This window comes from Schistocerca nitens, chromosome 2 (genome assembly GCF_023898315.1).
Source record: "Schistocerca nitens isolate TAMUIC-IGC-003100 chromosome 2, iqSchNite1.1, whole genome shotgun sequence".
Lineage (NCBI taxonomy): Eukaryota > Metazoa > Arthropoda > Insecta > Orthoptera > Acrididae > Schistocerca > Schistocerca nitens.
This window is the reverse complement of record NC_064615.1, coordinates 1068359941-1068380006: the sequence shown is the minus strand read 5'-3', so window position 1 is coordinate 1068380006 and position 20066 is coordinate 1068359941. Positions and strand designations below refer to the sequence as shown.

The window sequence follows — 20066 nt, the reverse complement described above, 5'->3', positions numbered from 1 at the left end:
GATTTCGAGGCAGTGTTCCATTGTGGAAGTTATTAAAAGCATCTCCCACTGAATTTCGCTCTAAGTTTCGGGCTTCATCGCCTAACGTGGAGCTTTTGTGTTCTTTTGAATTTGGCATGCTTTTTTCACCGTTTTTTATATGAAGATCAATGAGTTTTCGTAACTTCATAAATGACCTAGCTAGAGGAATTTACTTTTATATTGAAGGACCAGCGAGCCACAGCACCAGTCACGAAGCGGCACTCCTAGTGGCCTGTTTCGTCGTTTCCTAAGCCCAGATTTCAGAAGAAAGCTGCTAATAGTTCTAACCGACACTCTGCATACAACGCTGTCTCTAACCTGCAACATGCAACGACGTTCCATCATCTTTAGAAGTGTTCGTTTTGCATTTTATACCAGTGTTGCCTCCAAGTACAAACTGAAATTAAAGCTGAGGCTTTCGTTATAAATGTTGTAACTATTCGTTGCGTGCACCTGAATATTCGCTCACAGGTGATGCAACAGCTGACCGAGATAAAATGTTCGTGAGAGAGGACAGTGGGTAGTGGTGATAAGGATGATAAGAAATAATTTCAGACACTGTGAATCAGGTGATATAACAACGGATACTACTATCGAAGCTTTTAGCGTGGGCTGAAGAGCAGTAACAATTATCGCTGCTAACAACAATGACTGTGCGTGCTTTTTTTTTCTCTGGAAAGTGACTGGAGATTTTTTGAACCTCTGTTGACACTTTTCCTGTAAAAGCACAGAAAAGGTTCCTAAAGAAAGGAAAAAGTATAATAGTCTCGAGAATAAATATGTTGTAATGGTTCTGATTAAGACCTAACCCCGAGGTCTGCAGAATTTCAGACATGATATTAGTTCTTTGGAAACCAAATCATGGTGTGTTGCGCAATATGTAGGAAACTCAACTGGGTGACACATACTGCGACACGATCACGTGCTATGTCTGTGATCAGTCAGAAGACGACAGACGATTGGCTGTCCACAGTACGCCCTTGTAAATAAGCGTTGTCTCCCTGGCCCCTGATTGGCTACTTTTGAGGCGAGGGATTCCATATCTAACTGACAAGCAGGGGTGGCGGCAATGTGAGGTTTAACGTGCATCGACATACATAACGTGAGAGTTTGTTTTAATTTACTTCATTGTGTGTGTCATTATTTTCAAAATGCTTATGATTACGAGCGGTACACATTCCACAAGGATAGATCTTGTGATAAATAAAAATTATCATCGGGTCCTAAAGAAATCTTTAGATGCACATTGCCAAGAGCCAAGTAGTCTGTGAAACTGCAGTTATCCTCTGCTTAAGGTACACATCTGTAGACGGCGCATTGTGAGTACAAAGAACATTCGTGATGTGTGCCTGGAGCGTACATGTTTATCTGCAATACTCTCATGAAATGTCTAACTGTTACAACCAGCCAACGACGTCACTTACGCGGCGGTAATGACGAGTGGAGTAGCAATGTCAGCGACCTTTAAGAAACCCGAGACTGGTATGACGAAAAATCAGACAGCGGAAGGGATTTTACGTACTGTTATCTCGGCTGACTGCTACGGCACCTTGTATATGGACTTCTTGATCCTTGCCTTTTACTTGTGTCATGCTTACATTTCCATTTACACCCCACAAGCCATCTTGCGGTATATGATGGAGAGTACTTTGCATACGTCTCCCTTTTTATGTTGAATTTGCAAATGGTGCACAGGAGGAATAAACGTCGGTGAGGCTCAGTGTCAAATGAAATTTCTCCTCACTGACATTGCACAAATCCATGTGAGAGAAAGTTATATGTTGTCTGACTCTTCTTTGAACTTATTGAAAGTTGTTCGCTCCGACTCGGTCGTTCGTTCGTTCAAGAGCATAAAAATTTTCGGCTGCTTTTTATTCAAAACGGAAGGTACTGTTCTGTGTTCTAAAAGGATCGAACTGAAATTAATATTGCGTACAGCGTGTCTCAGTGCACAAATTCACATAAGGGCAAAACTAGCTGGCGTTCAATGTGCAGGAAGTAAAATCAAAACTGCTACTCAAAAACCAAAATCAAAATCAAATTGTGCACTGCCCAAAAAAAATTGAAACACTGCAATTACGTAGCAACACTACAAACGCACAGTGTTCACTGAGTCATTAAAAATCTGAATTACAAAGAAAATGCTTAGAATTTGCTCAGTGGAAACGTAAGATGAGAAACGAAAGAAACAACAAAATATGAAAAGGATCTCATGTGAAAAATTACAGTAGTACCAGCAGCAATAGCAAAACTGGCTCTGAGCACTATGGGACTTAACTTCTGAGGTCATCAGTCCCCTAGAACTTAGACCTAAGGACATCACACACATCAATGCCCTAGGCAGGATTCGAACTTGCGACCGTAGCGATGGCGCGGATCCAGACTGTAGCGCCTAGAACCGCTCGGCAACTCCGGCCGGCCAGCAATAGCACAGTATGAAGAAATCGCACCGGCTACATATGCTAAAGTAAAACTAAACTACTGGGAGAAAGATTAGGATGATTTTCTCATACTAGAAAAAACTTTTTACTTGAAATGAACATAGTAATTTGTTCGTCATAATGACAATGACGTATTTTAAACTACTATTTCACAAGATCATAAAACTCAGAGAAAACCAAAAACGTTACTTTCTTTACAAAAGTCTTACAAGACAATGCTTTCACGATTATGCAAATTGAAATGAATTAAACTGAAATGACCTAATCTGAGGTGAGGAGGTTGACCGTTCTCTTGCAAGAATCACTAACATTAGCAGTACACGCCAGCAAAAATTATTACCTTAACAACATATCCATAAATCAAATTGATTCTCTCTGTTACATAAATGCTGCGTCTGTAAGTCCTTCCGTCAGATTAATAATTCCTAACAATTTTCTTCGGCAAAATCCCTCTCCAATACGCACTATGCTAAAAGTTCTCCCGGCTTATTCCTCGTCCAACACTCGATTTGTCTCCGCTCTACAACTGAGCCAAAGATACACAAGCTCAGAGATATTACTGTCACTGCCGTAAGTAGACTACTCCACAGACGTCACACGCGACTGTTTCGCTCTTGTAATTTGAAATTTCCGCTCATTCTGAAACCATCCGTAAATAAATGTCCAGTCCACCTATATATGTCCAACTTTCACAATGCTCTCTCGATTTTAACAGTAAGTCTAACCCCTGGCGCCTGCCATTGCAGTTGGATGAGCCAGTAGATACTGCAAAAATGTTTATGCAAGTGCAGTAGTATTTCTGTTTGTTCTTGTGAGCAGAGGGCAAGACGGAAGACTGGAAGCGCATCCTGGACGTGAACGTGCTGGGTCTGAGCATCTGCACCAGGGAGGCCGTGCAGGACATGCTGAACAGGGGCGTCGACGACGGCTTCATCATCCACATCTGCAGGTGCGCTTGTGACAGGACTTGTGGCAGCATTGTACTCCTAGTTTTATTCAGTTACGTACATCCGTACCTTGCAGTCTAAAGTACACAGTTCTGGTACAGCTTCGCGACCGTAAGGATAACGCATGACGGTGTGTCTCACGCCTAGTGAACACATCTTGCAACAAGCGCGAGACAGCAGCAGGAGAAGCTGTATTGAAAGGTTTTCTCGCGGGCACGAGTTAGGTAGAGCACCTGCATACAGGCCCAAAATGTTGTAGCACACTCCGAACACACACGAAAAGCCTCCAGCAAGGAGAAACAAACAAAACGGGATAGGCTCACTTGTACATAGCTAAACGGCTTTTTAAACTGACAATCGTTAATGAGGTTTAAAATACAGGGTGTCCATAAAGTCCCTTTACAACTTCAAAATTTTATTACAACAGCAGTTATAGAAGTATTTAAACAACATTTCTTTCATTGTAATCAGTGTTTATAAAAGTCATTTTGACAGTGTTTAATAGACATCTATATGGGCGCCTTTCGTTGCACGAAGAACATCAAGACGGTACTCGATTTCTTGCAATGTTCGCAGTAGCATAGCGTCATCAGTGGTCGCAATGGCATTACGAATCCTTTGTTTCAAGTCAGCAATGTCCCGTATCTGTGTTTGATACACGATATCTTTTATATACCCCCATAAAAAAGTCCAAGAGAGTGATATCTGCCTGGAAATGTTTCATTGAGGAACCGACGAAGATGCAGTCCAATATTCGGTCAGAAGGTCGAGGTAAACATCTGCAGTAACCGGTCACTCGTCCCTAGTCACATGGGGGTGTTCAGATCCCCAGATTCTCACAATGTGCCTGTTTAATGTCCCAGAAACATGAAAACTTGCCTCGTCACTGAAACAAACTTGCTTGAGGATTGCTTCATCCATCGAAAGGCGTTCCAACATGTTGAGTGCAAACTCTGTCCGTTTTGGCTTGTAATTTGGCTCAAGTTCTGTAACAGTTGCATTCTGTAAGCGTACAACCGTAAGTTCTTGTGGAGGACCTTATGCACAGTTGAACGTGGTAGTTGCAACTGTCTGGCACCAGTGCGGATGGACTTCGTAGGTGAACGAGTGGAGACGTTTAAAACACGATCGATGTTTTCCTCGGATGTTCTTGGTCGCCCGCTCCTCCCTTTATCGAACACTGTCCCTGTCTCCAGAAATTTTTTGTGTCATGCACGGACTGAAAGGCGCAATGGTATATCCCATCCATACTTCGTTCTGAAGTTTCGTTGAGTCTGAACATCCGATTTTGTCTCAATAAACCGGGACACACATTATGCCTTCTCTTGAGACGTTGCCATTTTATAGAGGTTGTAAGAGGTCCATGACTAAGGAATTTGCCGCTAGCGCACTCGAGCAGATGTAATTTCGATGGATTGCTCACTCGCTGCCTGTGATATGTAAGCTATAAGAGAATCTCAGACCAGAGAGCAGTGTTGTATGTACTAAGAGCAGTGTCTGTAGCAGTAGGAGTAAGTAGTAGCGAGCAGTCGTGTGTGTGGAGTTGTCTGGGCCGGTCGTGGGGAGCGATGGCAGTGCCTCAGCGATGTAGTATAAAGTAAAAGCAGCCTCGCGCATATGTACTATTGTTATGTCAAGTCCCATGTAAATGTTTTTAAAAAAATCTCTTAATAATAATCTTTCTTATAAAAATTAACTTTTGACAATCATTCATCTCAATTTAAAGAATTTACTAATATCTCCAATCCATGGTCATCCCGATTATTGTAAAAAAATCAGTTATTTCTTTTTATACATGACAAATCTATCGGCCAGCATTGCACTGGGCTGTGCCACAAAATTTCTTATAGGAGCAGATATATACGCGTTGTCCGGCGACTTAATTGATGTAAGAATTTTCAATTTGTTCAGTATGATCTTTCGGAGCCATGACGCAGCACTGCTAACGTCCAAATTTATCAGTTTAGATTCACAGTCAGTTAATTATTGAAAGGTTATATACATGAGTCACATTTTTTATTGGAAGATTAGTCACGTTCTTATTGCGAAGTTACGGAATAGTAATTTGTTGAGAGGTTACACTGAATGTGAATGCTATACATAAATATTTTTTACTGTGGGGAGGTAACAAGGTTCAGTTCGTGAGCGTGTGGGTGCTATTCTGTCATTCTGCGCAACGGATTAATCTGAGATGTACCCTTTACACTGTGGCTCCTGCAAGATGAAATTTCCACCCCCACACTACTACAGAAGTCAGACAGACGCTCCTAACGTTCTAAAGAGAAATACCTGAAAAACTTTCAGCAATAAATATCTTCTGGAGTCGTCTGCTGTAAGAAAATGACACAAAAATTCACAAAATTTCTTACATAACTAGTGGGATACTTGGGTACTGGAGTAGTGCTAGTCAGTGTAAGAAACACATGAATCTAACGAAAATTATTATTTATTTTGCAAAAATTCTGAGAAATCACAATGGTACTTTTAATTATGAACTGAACAAGTTATTTCTGGGTTCTTTTCGGAACGTGAAGTTACCTCTTAAGGATAGGATTCGCTAATGAAATTTCTATACAGTGTTTAAGATTGTTATTGACTTGGCAGAATGGCTGACAGCCGCGACTACTCAACTTCAATAATTATCCCTTAGAATGTTGCTAGGTACGGTCGAGGCTGTCATGTGTGAAATGCAGTGAAGTGTACTGTTGTGGAGGAAATATGGGGCTCGCAAGAGCTGTAGCGCACAATACCGTAAGCTGCGATGACTGCTGTCTGCGCCTCGCTGCTGACAAATAAGATAACTCTCGTTCTATCTGGATTGACCTTCGCCAATCAAACTCTCCATATGCCTTGATGAAGTCAAGGACTCCTATTCACCCCTAGTCTAACTATTGGCGTGGTACACCAGTCAGATAACCAGTCCACCGTGAGGCCACTCAGAAATTCGCTCACAGGCGTTTAACTATAAATCTGTCCGTTCACACTGCACAATAAGTGTGGCAGCCAACACAGTGAACAATGCTTAATCGCAAGGACTCGATATAGAGTCGCACTCTGATTCCCTCTCGACAGAGGTGCTCTCCCAGTGAAGTACTGAGGAGAGACTTGTTCCTCATTCTTTGAGTACACATACAAGTGCACACGCTCTCGTTACGTGTCCTCGCTCCAAGAGCGACAACGGAACGGCCCCTCTCCACGCCAGATATGAATGGGTATATCTTTCGGTCTCTTCCATTACTCCTTCAGCTCAAGGCGTCAGGAATATCGTCTGCCATTCAGCATTGTTCTTCTAAAACGGGAGAATGACGTTTCGTTTAAGGCGACCAATCCAGAAATCTGTAGCATCGGCGTTTGGCGTTTGCTGTCTCCCTCTGAAAACCTCTGAAACTGTGTGCTATGTTTGTAAAGAATGCGTAGGCTGGGCTCTCCCACATAATGTAGCGGAATTTGCTTTTAAGCCGAACACGGGGTCGTTCTGCCTTTCACTCGGGCAAATGCTGTCTGCTCTACGGGCGGTCACCGGCCAACATAGACAGGTTAACTTGTCCTCTGAAGGGACCGGCCTCCCGGCATGCGGTCTGCCTCTCCCAAACTAAGAGCTCCTGTGATCGTCCTGTCTGGAATGTGTGTGTGTACGCCAGCCTCGAGTATTTCAATCTCGGTGCGCATTTATGATTTATTAGTTATTTGCATATCGTTTACGTGAATTCATACAACATTGACTTTATCTTCTCGAGCCTGGGTTCGAATGACGCGTCTTGATGTGCGGAATATGATTGTGAGGGCGGAATATGTAAGCAATGAAGGTCAGGACACCACGACGTCTTACAAGTTCCTTCCATCAACAGAGTATCTGAAACACAAAATTTTAGTATATATAAAAACTTTAGTAAACAGTTATTACAATAAAATAAATTTTGGTAAAATATTTCAACTGCTGTTGTAATAAAATTTTGAAATTGTAAATGGATTTTATGGACTCACTGTACACTGCACAGTACAACTAAAGGACCACTTTGTTGAAATGTCATGATTGTCACCCATAGTGATGGAAAATTTGAAATCAGTGTTTGGCGTTATTAGCCGGGAGGCCCCGTACGGGGCAGGTCTGGCCGCCGTGGTGCAGGTCTTATTACATTCGACACCACATTGGGCGACCTGAGCAGAGAAAATCCCCGACCCAGTCTGGAATCGAACCCAGGCCCATAGGGTGGCAATCCGTCACGCTGACCACTCAGCTATCGGGGCTGACCCGTTGTGATGTAAACGTTTGAAATTTGGCTCAAGGGTGTCTTTATCCTTCCCCTGTAATGGCGGAAAAGCGTGGCGATCTGCGACGTGATCCTTGGGCTCTGCGGTGCTTCACACAGCAAGGTGTCGACACATACGAAGAAAGGGCCAGAGCTCAGAAGTTGATGTGTACTGTAAGGTGGATTAATGATGTCACACTGGCACCAAATTGCACCCCAGTCCCTCCCAACACCACCGTGGGTTTGTCGCACTATGGGAAGTTCGTCACAACCCCACTTTCCCACATTTCACTCATTCTTTTGACGCCTACGATATGTAGGTCAGAACCGCGTTGAAACCATGCTATTTCCTTATGAGTGGCCGAGGAAAACATTTCACACACACTGCCACTCAGAAGCGACGTGAATAGGCCTCAGCAGGTGGCATAAAGGGCATCAATGAAACCACACCTTCCCTTGGAGCGTTGATTCCCAAACATTTCGCGGTCGAAAACGATAGCTCGCGGTGAAGCGTACAACAGGATAACGTTCTGGACAACCTTTGACACTGAAGATGTCCCCCGTACGATTCAAACCTTCTCTAAGAACAACGTGGTCCAGCAACATCAGTTAACGTGTTCGCACCCATCTGGAGTCCAATGCGATCACAGTGTACGGCGTGGAATCACTATGTACCATTCAAGACCATTCGACGAAATTTGACCGCGATCCGAAGCATCAAAGAGAGCATATGCATTTTCAGCCCTCCTGCTTCATACCCTCCGGTGGCGTGAGTAAAACAACAAAGGATCCCTCTAAACCTGCCAGTTCAGTAACACCCTCTGTGCCGCCTGTCCACCTCCGTCGAGAACTTCCAAAAACGTCTCTGTACAGGGACAAACTGTGACAAGAGTCCCATACACCTGCAGGCAGGCTGTTCTGCTGCTTTCACGCTTGCTGGTAGGCATACGAAATTGGAGGCCTGTCAAGAGGTTGCCTGTCTCCACCACGGTTTGTCTCTAGACAAGCACAGGGTGACAACTGTTGCACTACGAGGGTCACTCCAAAAGAAATGTACAGTATTTTTGTAAAAATACAGTTTTCATTCTGCATGTCTGGAAGTTTTACAGTGTGTAGATACATCCTTCCCGCTTGTTTTCAAACTTGTTCCCGTGAGTGGCGCCGTCACAGCATGTCTTCAAGATAGCTGCTACACTTCGCGTTCGTCAGAAGCAACGTGCTGTCATAGAATTCCTGTGCTGTGAAAACGAGACAGTGGGAAACAGCCACAAGAGGTTGAAAAAGGTGTATGGAGATGCTGCTGTCGATCGCAGTACAGTTAGTCGGTGGGCAAGCAAGTTACGTGATGAAAGCGGGAACGGCAGTATTGAGGATTGTCGTCGCAGCGGCAGGCCTCGTACTGTACACGCTCCAGACAATATGCAGAGAGTTAACGAATTGCTGTCTGCTGACAGACGCATCACAGTGAACGAATTGTCACACTACGCTGGGATAGGGGATGGAAGTGTTTGCAGAATACTGAAAGTGTTGGCGTTAAAAAAGGTTGTGCCAGGTGGGTTCCCAGGATGTTGACAGTGGCTCACAAAGAAACAAGAAAAACGGTATGCAGCGAACTTTTGGAACTTTTGGAACAGAATTTCTTGGAAGAATTGTGACTGGTGACGAAACATGGCTGCATCGTTTTTCACCAGAGACGAAGAGGCAATCAATGGAGTGGCATCATGCAAATTCACCCAAGCAAAAAAAATTCAAAACCACACATTCTGCTGGAAAAAACCATACCTTCTGCTGGAAAAGTTATGGCTATGGTGATTTTCGATTCCGCAGGACTCTTGCTTGTGGACATCATGCCAAGCGGAACCACCATAGCCGCGCGGATTAGCCGAGCGGTCTATGGCGCTGCAGTCGTGGACTGTGCGGCTGGTCCCGGCGGAGGTTCGAATCCTGCCTCGGGCATGGATGCGTGTGATGTCCTTAGGTTAGTTAGGTTTAAGTAGTTCTAAGTTCTAGGGGACTGATGACCTCAGAAGTTAAGTCCCATAGAGCTCAGAGCCATTTTTTTTAAGTCCCATAAGATTTCACACACATTTGAACACATTTGGAACCACCATAAATTCTGATGCATATGTGACGACACTGAAGAAACTTCGAGCTCGACTGAGTCGTGTTCGACAACATCGTCAAAAGCAGGATGTTTTGTTGTTGCACGACAATGCACGGCCACATATCAGTCAAAAAATCGTGGAAGCGATCACAAAACTCGGATGGACAACACTGAAACACCCGCCTTACGGTCCTGACCTGGCTCCGTGTGACTATCATCTCTTTGGGAAACTGAAAGACTCTCTCCGTGGAACAAGGTTTGAAGATGATGACTCCCTTGTGCACGCTGCCAAACAGTGGCTCCAACAGGTAGGTCGAGAATTTTACCGTGCTGGTATACAGGCGCTAGTTCCAAGATGGCGTAAGGCAGTTGAGACGGATGGAAATTATGTGGAGAAATGAAAATATTGTTCCTAAAGGATGTATCTACACACTGTATAACTTTCAAACATGTAGAAAAGAAGATGGATTAAAAAAAATAGTGTGCATTTCTTTTGGATTGATCCTCGTATATGAAAGGAAAAGTAAATTAGTTGCAAACACTTTATTCAACATGTAAACGTCACTACAGATATTCTAATTTAGTTTATGACATGTTCGATATGCCTACCGTCATTGCCGATGACGTGGCTCAGACGAACAGCGAAATTCTGCATGACCCGCTGCAACGTCGGAATATCGATGCCCTCGATGACTTCCTGCATGGCTGTTTTCAGCCCAGCAATGGTCTTGGGGTTATTGCTGTGCATACTTTTCTTAAATATATCCGCACAAAAAGGAGTCACATGTGTTCAGACTCGGAGAACATGGCGCGCAATGAAGGCCCATGTCAGTGGCCTCTGTGTACCGTAGAGCCAGAATGCGATCCCCAAAGTCCTCCTCCACATCTAGTCGAAATCAGGATCACTTTGGGTAATGGGGATAAATCGTGCCGGCCGGTGTGGCCGAGCGGTTCTAAGCGCTTCAGTCTGGAACCGCGCGACCGCTACGGTCGCAGGTTCGAATCCTGCCTCGGGCAGGGATGTGTGTGATGTCCTTAGGTTATCTAGGTTTAAGTAGTTCTAAGTTCTATGGGACTGATGACCTCGCCGGCCAGTGTGGCCGTGCGGTTCTAGGCGCTTCAGTCTGGAATCGTGTGACCGCTACGCTCGCAGGTTCGAATCCTGCCTCGGGCATGGATGTGTGTGATGTCCTTAGGTTAGTTAGGTCTAAGTAGTTCTAAGTTCTAGGGGACTGATGACCACAGATGTTAAGTCCCATAGTGCTCAGAGCCATTTGAACCATTTTTGAACTGATGACCTCAGAAGTTAAGTCCCATAGTGCTCAGAGCCATTTGAACCATTTTGGATAAAATCGTCTTTGAAAACCTTCACAAACCGTTTGGTAGTCACCGTGCCATCAAGGAATGTCACACTGATTATTCCGTGGCTGGACATTGCACACCACACAGGACCCGTTGAGGGTGAAGAGGCTTCTCGATTGTGAAATGTGGATTCTCAGTCCCCCAGTTTTGCTTATTGAGGAACCTATCCACATCAAAGTGTGCTTCATCTCTAAACCTAACCATACATGAGCATACTAATTCTCATGATACCCCGGGCTCAAGTGTGCAATTTGAACGTCCTAACGCAAACTGTTCAGAAGTCATGAGGATTTTATTTCATATATTTCAATAACTGTCACCCTACACATTTTTAAAGTGCGCAACAAAAGCAGGCTGGTGGTACCAAGAGTTTTGCTGAAGTGGGGGTTCTTAGAAGGACTCTTTACAGTCTTATTCAAGCATGTTTCAACATTGCATCCGTCCGAGATCACGTCACAGCAGAGCGTGAAGCAAGAGGGCTGAAAATACATAAGAACCCTCTACTGCTTCGGATCGCGATCAAATTTCGTCGGATGGTTTTGAATGGTCCATGGTGATTCCAGGCCGTACGCCAGAGTAAGAACTGTGACAGAGATGTACTCCAAAGGGGTGCGAACACCTTAATTAGGCTTACAGGCCCACGATGTTCTTAGAGAAGGTTTGAAGCGTCCGCGGGTGTAAGCAGTGTCGAAGGTTTCAAGAGCGTTGTCCTGTCGCTCATGACCTAGAGAACTGTCGTTTTCGACAGCGAAATGTGTGGGAATGAACAGGGCAGTGGTTTCATTGACGCGATTTAGACCATATGCTGAGACCTATTCTTGTCGATTCTGAGCGGCGGTGTGACTGAAATGTTTTCCTCGGCCATTCGTAAGAAAGTCGCTTGGTTTCAATGCTGGGCATCGCGGTTCTGGCCTCCATCACAGATGCGTCAAAAGAATGAGTGAAATGTGGGAAAGAGGGGTTGTGACGACCTTCCCATCGTGTGACACTTCCACGCTGGTGTTGGGAGGGACTGGGGTGCAATTTGGCGTCAGTGTGACATCATTAATCCACCGTACAGTACACATCAACATCTTTGTCACGTGTATCGACGTGTTGGTGTTCGAAGTCTCGCCGAGCCCGAGGTTGACGCCCCAGGGCGCCACGCTTTTGTAGGGCACCTTTAAACCAAATTTCAAAATTCACGCCGCAACGGGGAGACAATTACAACGTTTCTGAAAAAGTGATGCTTTCATTGTGTTGCACAGTGTATAAAAGAGGCGACCACGTTGACGCTAAGCTAAATCAGCGAAGCTACCGAATACCAGCTGTGATCAGCTACAAAAGTCTTGTTGAGATTTTGTAATTCAGTCTTTTACCGATCAGTGTAAGGTAGATGCGTAGTAGATTAGTGTGCTGTAGTTCTCAGAGTGTTTGCATTCGCTGTCGTCACAGTCGCTGTAGACGTGTAACAGTCAAGCAAAGAGTGTAATGCCGAATTATGGTGGTTATTTCGTTGCAAATAGATTTCACCCGACGTACCACGTGTTTCAGGTATTGCATGGAACTGGGGACCTAGAAACGACGGAGAGGCTTCGTCCGTGCCGTAGCCCTCAGTGGTTCACAACCCCACAACAGGCTACAGCAGTCCACTCACCCCACCGCCGCCCCACACCCGAACTCAGGGATATTGTACGGTTCGGCCCCCCGTGGACCCCCCGGGAACGTCTCACACCAGACGAGTGTAACCCCAAATGTTTGCATGGTAGAGTAATTATGGTGTACGCGTACGTGGAGACAGTGTTTGCGCATCAATCGCCGACGTAGTGTAACTGAGGCGCAATAAGGGGAACCAGACCGCATTCGCCAAGGCGGATGGAAAACTGCCTTAAAAACAGTCCACAGACTGGCCGGCACACCGGACTTCGACACTAATCCGCCGGGCGGATTCGTGCTGGGGACCGGCACGCCTTCTCGCTCAGAAAGCAGTGCGTTAGACCGCACGGCTAACCGGACGTGCTTTTTACAGGTAAGTTCAAAGACAATATGTAGCTGCTAGGGAGACGGATGGTGCCTCAGTTACAAGGGCTAATGGGAAAGGTATGTAAAAATGTCATGGTCTCTTTTTTGTGAATCGTTGCTAAGGAACGTATCAGAAAACGTAAGAGGTCGTGGTAAGAGGTCTCTTCAAAAAATTTTGGAATTTTGACCACAAAATTTTTCTACGCTTCCCTTTTACTTATTGTGTATGATCTCCAGCGAAATACTGTCCTCCACAACTGATACACCTTCTGGTATGATTTTTTTTTTTAGCAATTTAATTGAAAGCTTTGTTGCTTTGGTAAAAATAAAATTGGTTCTTTATGTCGTGACAGAATAAATTACTATTAATCATACCAGATTTGTCGGAGAACAGCAGCAACATGTGTAATTGATCCAGCTTTAAGAAATTCTATTACCTTTTAGCGGAAAATTCGTGCGGTACTCTCCGACGTTAGAAAAGTCGTGGTGTTCCGTTCGGAGCAGGAGGCGGCTGTCTTTTCTCATTCGCGATATCGAAAATTACTAAAAAAAAATGAACAGAAATTTTTTTCGGAGGAAGATCGCGCGGAAAAAACAGACGGAAGTTACATGAAAGAAACCTAAGGGACCAACTAATTGGATTTGTACGAACATATAAACGGAACTGAAAGAACTTGGAATAAATACTATAACGATGTCGTCACGACAGCCTCCTGTTCCGACAGAACACACGCTGGATCATAAGCTGCATAAATCTTTTAAACAGGAAAGATTATCACAAGTATAATTAATGAAAATAACGTTGAGAGATTTTCTTTGAAATTAAATAAACTTCAAGGCTTCAAGTATTATATTATGAAACGGAAACTTACATTAACATGGCCACCCATTGTGGCGGTGGAGCGAATTTTCATTATATACATTCTCGCTTGTTTGTGGCCACATACATTTTTTAATCACTTAAACTCTTAAAGTTACAATAAAATGATTATATCAGTATGGAGCACAATACTTTTGCGTCCGACTCGCATCACATTCACAGAACAGCTAGAGAGCGGCGCGGCTCCCTGCAGAAGTAAGAATTGGCAATTGCTATTTTGAAACATAGGTGCATCGTTTTTTTTTTTTTTACTGATCGATAGCAGCGTATAACAGTTTATAGCTATCGTGATATTCTGCGCTTTTCAGGAGCGCGGCAAAGATATCTGGTTACAAAATTCATTGGTATATGTTAAAAGTTCGCACATACTGACGAGAATACAGAAAAAAACTTTTACATGTTAAAAATCGCAGTGATAAAGGCTGTAATGTCACAACCTCTCCCATCGCGTATCCAGTTCTGGAAGCAGTCTTGGTATGCCTATTGTTGGACCGCGCGAAGCACCGTCTACGAATTTTCTCTTATCCCATCTATCGTTGCAGATCTTCGTCCTTTCAACTTTGAAAACAAAAACTGCAAAGGCCAGGTCTGGAGAGTACGGAGGACGAGGCAACACACTCATTTCCTTTTCTTGTGCAACAGTCACGCACCAACGTGCATGAACGTGCGGGTACGTTATCATGCTGCAGGGCCCGCGGGCTCTTAGCCTTCATTTCAGGCCGTTTCCTTCTCACATTTTCTCGCGGGCGTCACAACACGTCCCGGTAGTACCATCGATTAACAGTTTGTCCCAGTGGCACAAATCCTTCAAAGTCAAAGAAAACTATCAGTACAGGTTGACATTTGTCCTGACCTGATCTAACGAGCTTTTTTGCTCTTGGAGTACCTTTCCTGGCCCATTGTAAAGCCTGAATCTTGGTCTCAGCAGCATAAGCGTGGACCCAAGTCTCATCACCAGTTGTGATTCTCTTAAGGAACACCTCGTTCTCTTTCTGCGATCCATTAGCTCTTTTAAGACTGCGAGGCAAGGTCTTTCTGGTCTTGACTCATAAGCTGTGGAATGAACTTGGCAGCAACAAGATGCATTTCCAAGATGCTGTGTCAGGATTTCATGAAATGTTACATTCTTCTACAGTCTCTCGGACAGTCAGTCTTCGATTGGCACTCACAATTTCGTTGACGTTCCTTCATGAGCGTCGTCGGTAGACGTCGATGGGCTTACTGAAGGAGGGTCATCTTCAACTTCTGTCCGGCAGTTTTTAAACCGTGTGAAACATTCGTAACATCGAGTACGGCTTCAGCTCTCATCACCGCAGGTTTCCTCCATCGTTTGGTGTGTCGCTGTACAGGTTTTCTTCGCTTTCAAGCAAAATTTACTCCTCCAACTCTGCCAACTCGAAATTGTAAACTGTGGGTTACAATATTCTACTCAATACAGCACTGAACAATAACTAACAGACATACAAGAATGGAACTTCCGGCAGTTACACATTAGACCCCGGCGTGTGCAGGGATTCCAACTGCATTTCGCTCCAACACACCACTGCGCGAAATTACGAATGTTCCGGAATTTTTTGAACAGCCCTCGTAAAGAGACCACTCGCAGATTCTCCAATCAGTGTGTCAAATAAAAGAGGAAGTAACCATGACAGTAATTATAACTATGCTGCGTATAAATGTTCTGTCTTCTTGGCACATAAACAGCCAGTTACGCATGATGAAGGCAATGGAGATAATGAACGAAAGCTCGATTTTTTTTCTATTTTGATGCAGCAAGAGGGCTTGGAATCTCTGCCACAACAATGTCGTCACAAGAAACTATGTTCCCATAGTGTCACTGTGTCGGAATTATTTCTCTGGAAATGAAAGAAAAGTATGTAGTGAGCATGATATTGTTTCGGTTTGTGAACATTCGAAGTATGTTGCCAGGTGGAGTGCAAAAGCATCCTTCGGATTGCGCGGCAAACATTCAACGCTAAGTTCATGTGATTTGTTGCTGACAGTTGTTGTTGTTGTTGTGGTCTTCAGTCCTGAGACTGGTTTGATGCAGCTCTCCATGCTACTCTATCCTGTGCAAGCTTCTTCATCTCCCAGTACCTACTGCAACCTACATCCTTCTGAATCTGCTTAGTGTATTGATCTCTTGGTCTCCCTCTACGATTTTTACCCTCCACGCTGCCCTCCAATGCTAAATTTGTGATCCCTTGATGCCTCAGAACATGTCCTACCAACCGATACCTTCTTCTTGTCAAGTTGTGCCAAAAACTTCTCTTCTCCCCAATCCTGTTCAATACCTCCTCATTAGTTACGTGATCTACCCACCTTATCTTCAGCATTCTTCTGTAGCACCACATTTCGAAAGCTTCTATTCTCTTCTTGTCCAAACTATTTATCGTCCATGTTTCACTTCCATACATGGCTACACTCCATACAAATACTTTCAGAAACGACTTCCTGACACTTAAATCTATACTCGATGTTAACAAATTTCTCTTCTTCAGAAACGATTTCCTTGCCATTGCGAGTCTACATTTTATATCCTCTCTACTTCGACCATCATCAGTTATTTTACTCCCTAAATAGCAAAACTCCTTTACTACTTTAAGTGTCTCATTTCCTAATCTAATCCCCTCAGCATCGCCCGATTTAATTTGACTACATTCCATTATCCTCGTTTTGCTTTTGTTGATGTTCATCTTATATCCTCCTTTCAAGACACTGTCCATTCCGTTCAACTGCTCTTCCAAGTCCTTTGCTGTCTCTGACAGAATTACAATGTCATCGGCGAACCTCAAAGTTTTTATTTCTTCTCCATGAATTTTAATACCTACTCCGAATTTTTCTTTTGTATCCTTTACTGCTTGCTCAATATACAGATTGAATAACATCGGGGAGAGGCTACAACCCTGTCTCACTCCTTTCCCAACCACTGCTTCCCTTTTATGCCCCTCGACTCTTATAACTGCCATCTGGTTTCTGTACAAATTGTAAATAGCCTTTCGCTCCTTGTATTTTACCCCTGCCACCTTAAGGATTTGAAAGAGAGTATTCCAGTTAACGTTGTCAAAAGCTTTCTCTAAGTCTACAAATGCTAGAAACATAGGTTTGCCTTTTCTTAATCTTTCTTCTAAGATAAGTCGTAAGGTTAGTATTGCCTCACGTGTTCCAACATTTCTACGGAATCCAAACTGATCTTCCCCGAGGTCCGCTTCTACCAGTTTTTCCATTCGTCTGTAAAGAATTCGCGTTAGTATTTTGCAGCTGTGACTTATTAAACTGATAGTTCAGTAATTTTCACATCTGTCAACACCTGCTTTCTTTGGGATTGGAATTATTATATTCTTCTTGAAGTCTGTGGGTATTTCGCCTGTCTCATACATCTTGCTCACCAGATGGTAGAGTTTTGTCATGACTGGCTCTCCCAAGGCCATCAGTAGTTCTAATGGAATGTTGTCTACTCCCGGGGCCTTGTTTCGACTCAGGTCTTTCAGTGCTCTGTCAAACTCTTCACGCAGTATGACAGTGGTATGAATTAATATGACGGTGGAAGTTATCAACATTGCCTAGAATGGGATAATCGCAATTCATCATATCATCACCATTTATTTCAAAAATGGTTCAAATGGCTCTGAGCACTATGGGACTTAACTTCTAAGGTCATCAGTCCCCTAGAACTTAGAACTACTTAAACCTAACTAACCTAAGGACATCACACACATCAATGCCCGAGGCAGGATTCGAACCTGCGATCGTAGCGGTCGCGCGGTTCCAGACTGTAGCGCCTAGAACCGCTCGGCCACCTCGGCCGGCCCACCATTGATTTATGTGCTGGCTCAGATTACGGAAAGTAAAATACTGGAGACAGAAAGAAATGACAAAGAATAGGAAAAAAGATTTGGAAGATGAATGTTGAAGTATCACCTTACGAATAGCCAGTGATACACCAGGTGTGCTCCTCATTGGTATATTATTAGTTGATGTAATCATGCAAGGTGGTATCTCACGTGCTGACTCCCCGCTCAACTGCGATGTTGTAGCCTGCTTCTACTGTTACAACGTGTTTCCTAATTTTCAGTGTTGCGGGACACACGACACCGGATACAAGTGCTTTCGCGATGTACTACGCCAGCAAGCACGCCGTCAAAGTACTGCTCGAAGGGCTGAGGAAAGACCTGGCCGCCAAGGGCAGCAAGATACGAGTCGGCGTAAGTTATCCATTACATGGTGCACGTGTCTAATAGACCAACAGGTTTACGCTAACTGCTATGATGTCAAAGATGTTTGCATATCAGTATTGTTAAGAGTCTGATATTTCTTTCAGTCTGTTTTCATAAATTGAGTACTTCTATTCCAATTATCATTAGTGATGTACCTAGTGTCCTACACCGATCTCCTAAAAATATCCTGATTCTCATAGATCAAGAAGATGTACAAATCCAACTATTGAAAAAGTAACTGGTCTAATAGAATCACATAGCCAAAGTGTAAGAACATCACACATAATGCATCATGCAATAAAACACAATTCTGGACAAAGAATCAATGTTTGAGCGTAGACTATGTTGTCCACGTACAGGCGTGGTGAGTCTAGTATAGGTCAGTTAACACAATGTGCTCCTCGTATTGTGAATCCCATTTTTCTTTAAAAAAAACTGGTTTGTGGGGTGTGGGTAGTTAACTCAGTGAGTAGCAGCATGGCTATAGTGAGAATCATAAACGTGTGTGAAATCAGCTCATAAGATCGAGATCTGCGTATCATGTAATGAATCAATTGCTATATTCTTCCAGAAAGCAGACTGCAGTTGTAAGAGTCGTAAGACATCAATATGAAGCAATAGTTGCGAAGCGAGTGAGACAAGTTTGTCGTCTAGCCCCGAAGCTATTCAGTCTGTACGTACACTGAGCAAGCAGCAAAGCAAAGGAAGGATAAATGTGGAAAAATTTAGAAGAATAAGTCAAAGCTTTTAAGTTTTCCAGTGACATTGTAATTTTATGAGAAATTGCAAAATACTTGGAAGAGCAGTTTAGCGAAACGGATAGTGTCTTGAAAAGGGGTTACAGGAGGAACATGAACAAGGCTAAGGGAATGCAGTCGAATTAAATCAGGCAATGCGAGGGGATTAGATAGGGAAATGAGATAATCAAATTAGAAGATAATTTTGGTATTTGGGCATCAAGATAACTGATGATGGTCAAAGCAGAGAGGATTTAAACTGCAAATTGTCAATAGAAAGAAACACCTCTGGAACAGAGGAACTTGTTAACACTTAATGTGAATCAAAGTGTTGTAAGGTCTTTTCTGAAGGTATTTGTACAGAATGTTGCCTTTAAAACATGTGTAATGTGCACAATAAACAATTAAAACAGAAGGAGAATAGAAGCTTTTCAAATTTGTCGCTAAAGAAGAATACTGAAGATTAGATGAATTGAGTAATTAATGAGGAGGTACTGAATCGAATTCAGGAACCAAGAATTTTGTGGCACAATCTAAGAGAAAGGATCAACTGACAGGACACAGCCTGAGGCATCGAGGAACCGTCAGTTTCGTAATAGAAGGGAATGTAGGAGCTAAAAATTGTAGAAGGAGGTCAAGGCTTGAATACAGTAAGCAGGTTCGAATTATTGAAGACTATAGTATGCATGTGGGAATGAAGAGGCTGGTGCACGACAGGCTAGCGTGGAGAACTACATCAGACAAGTCTTGAGACTGAAGAGCACAGTAACAACATTCTCTGCTGTGTATGTTCAAGCATTGTTGGCCCAAACAACCACGGATTATTGTTCTTGGTCTCCCGTGGCCATTGTCGGAAACATGTAGTGATGTTATAGTACAAGAGTTACAGTGGTGTCCAAGGAAAACGCTCACACTGTGAATGATTTCAAGACAGTTGTGCATATACTATCAAGTGGTTCACAGTGTCCTCGTGAAATATAAATGATAAAAACGCATTCAGGTGCAATAATACTGTCATAAACTAAAACAAGGAAATTGTTACATGTTGAACAGACATGGGTGTATCAAGTAACTGCTAAGGAAGCTTTGTCTGCAGATTAACACAC

The 20066-nt window shown here is 43.5% G+C and overlaps 1 protein-coding gene across 2 annotated transcripts in view; it reads left to right on the top strand.

Moving 5' to 3' along the window:
* The window catches only part of LOC126237454 (dehydrogenase/reductase SDR family member 11-like), a 421354-nt gene that overhangs the window by 348488 nt on the left and 52800 nt on the right, over window positions 1-20066 (top strand). For both annotated transcript variants that reach the window (XM_049947588.1, XM_049947587.1), the window contains exons 3-4: window positions 3282-3411; window positions 18082-18211. In XM_049947588.1, the coding sequence (XP_049803545.1) occupies window positions 3282-3411; window positions 18082-18211 (260 nt within the window). The remainder of the gene's footprint in view (window positions 1-3281; window positions 3412-18081; window positions 18212-20066) is intronic.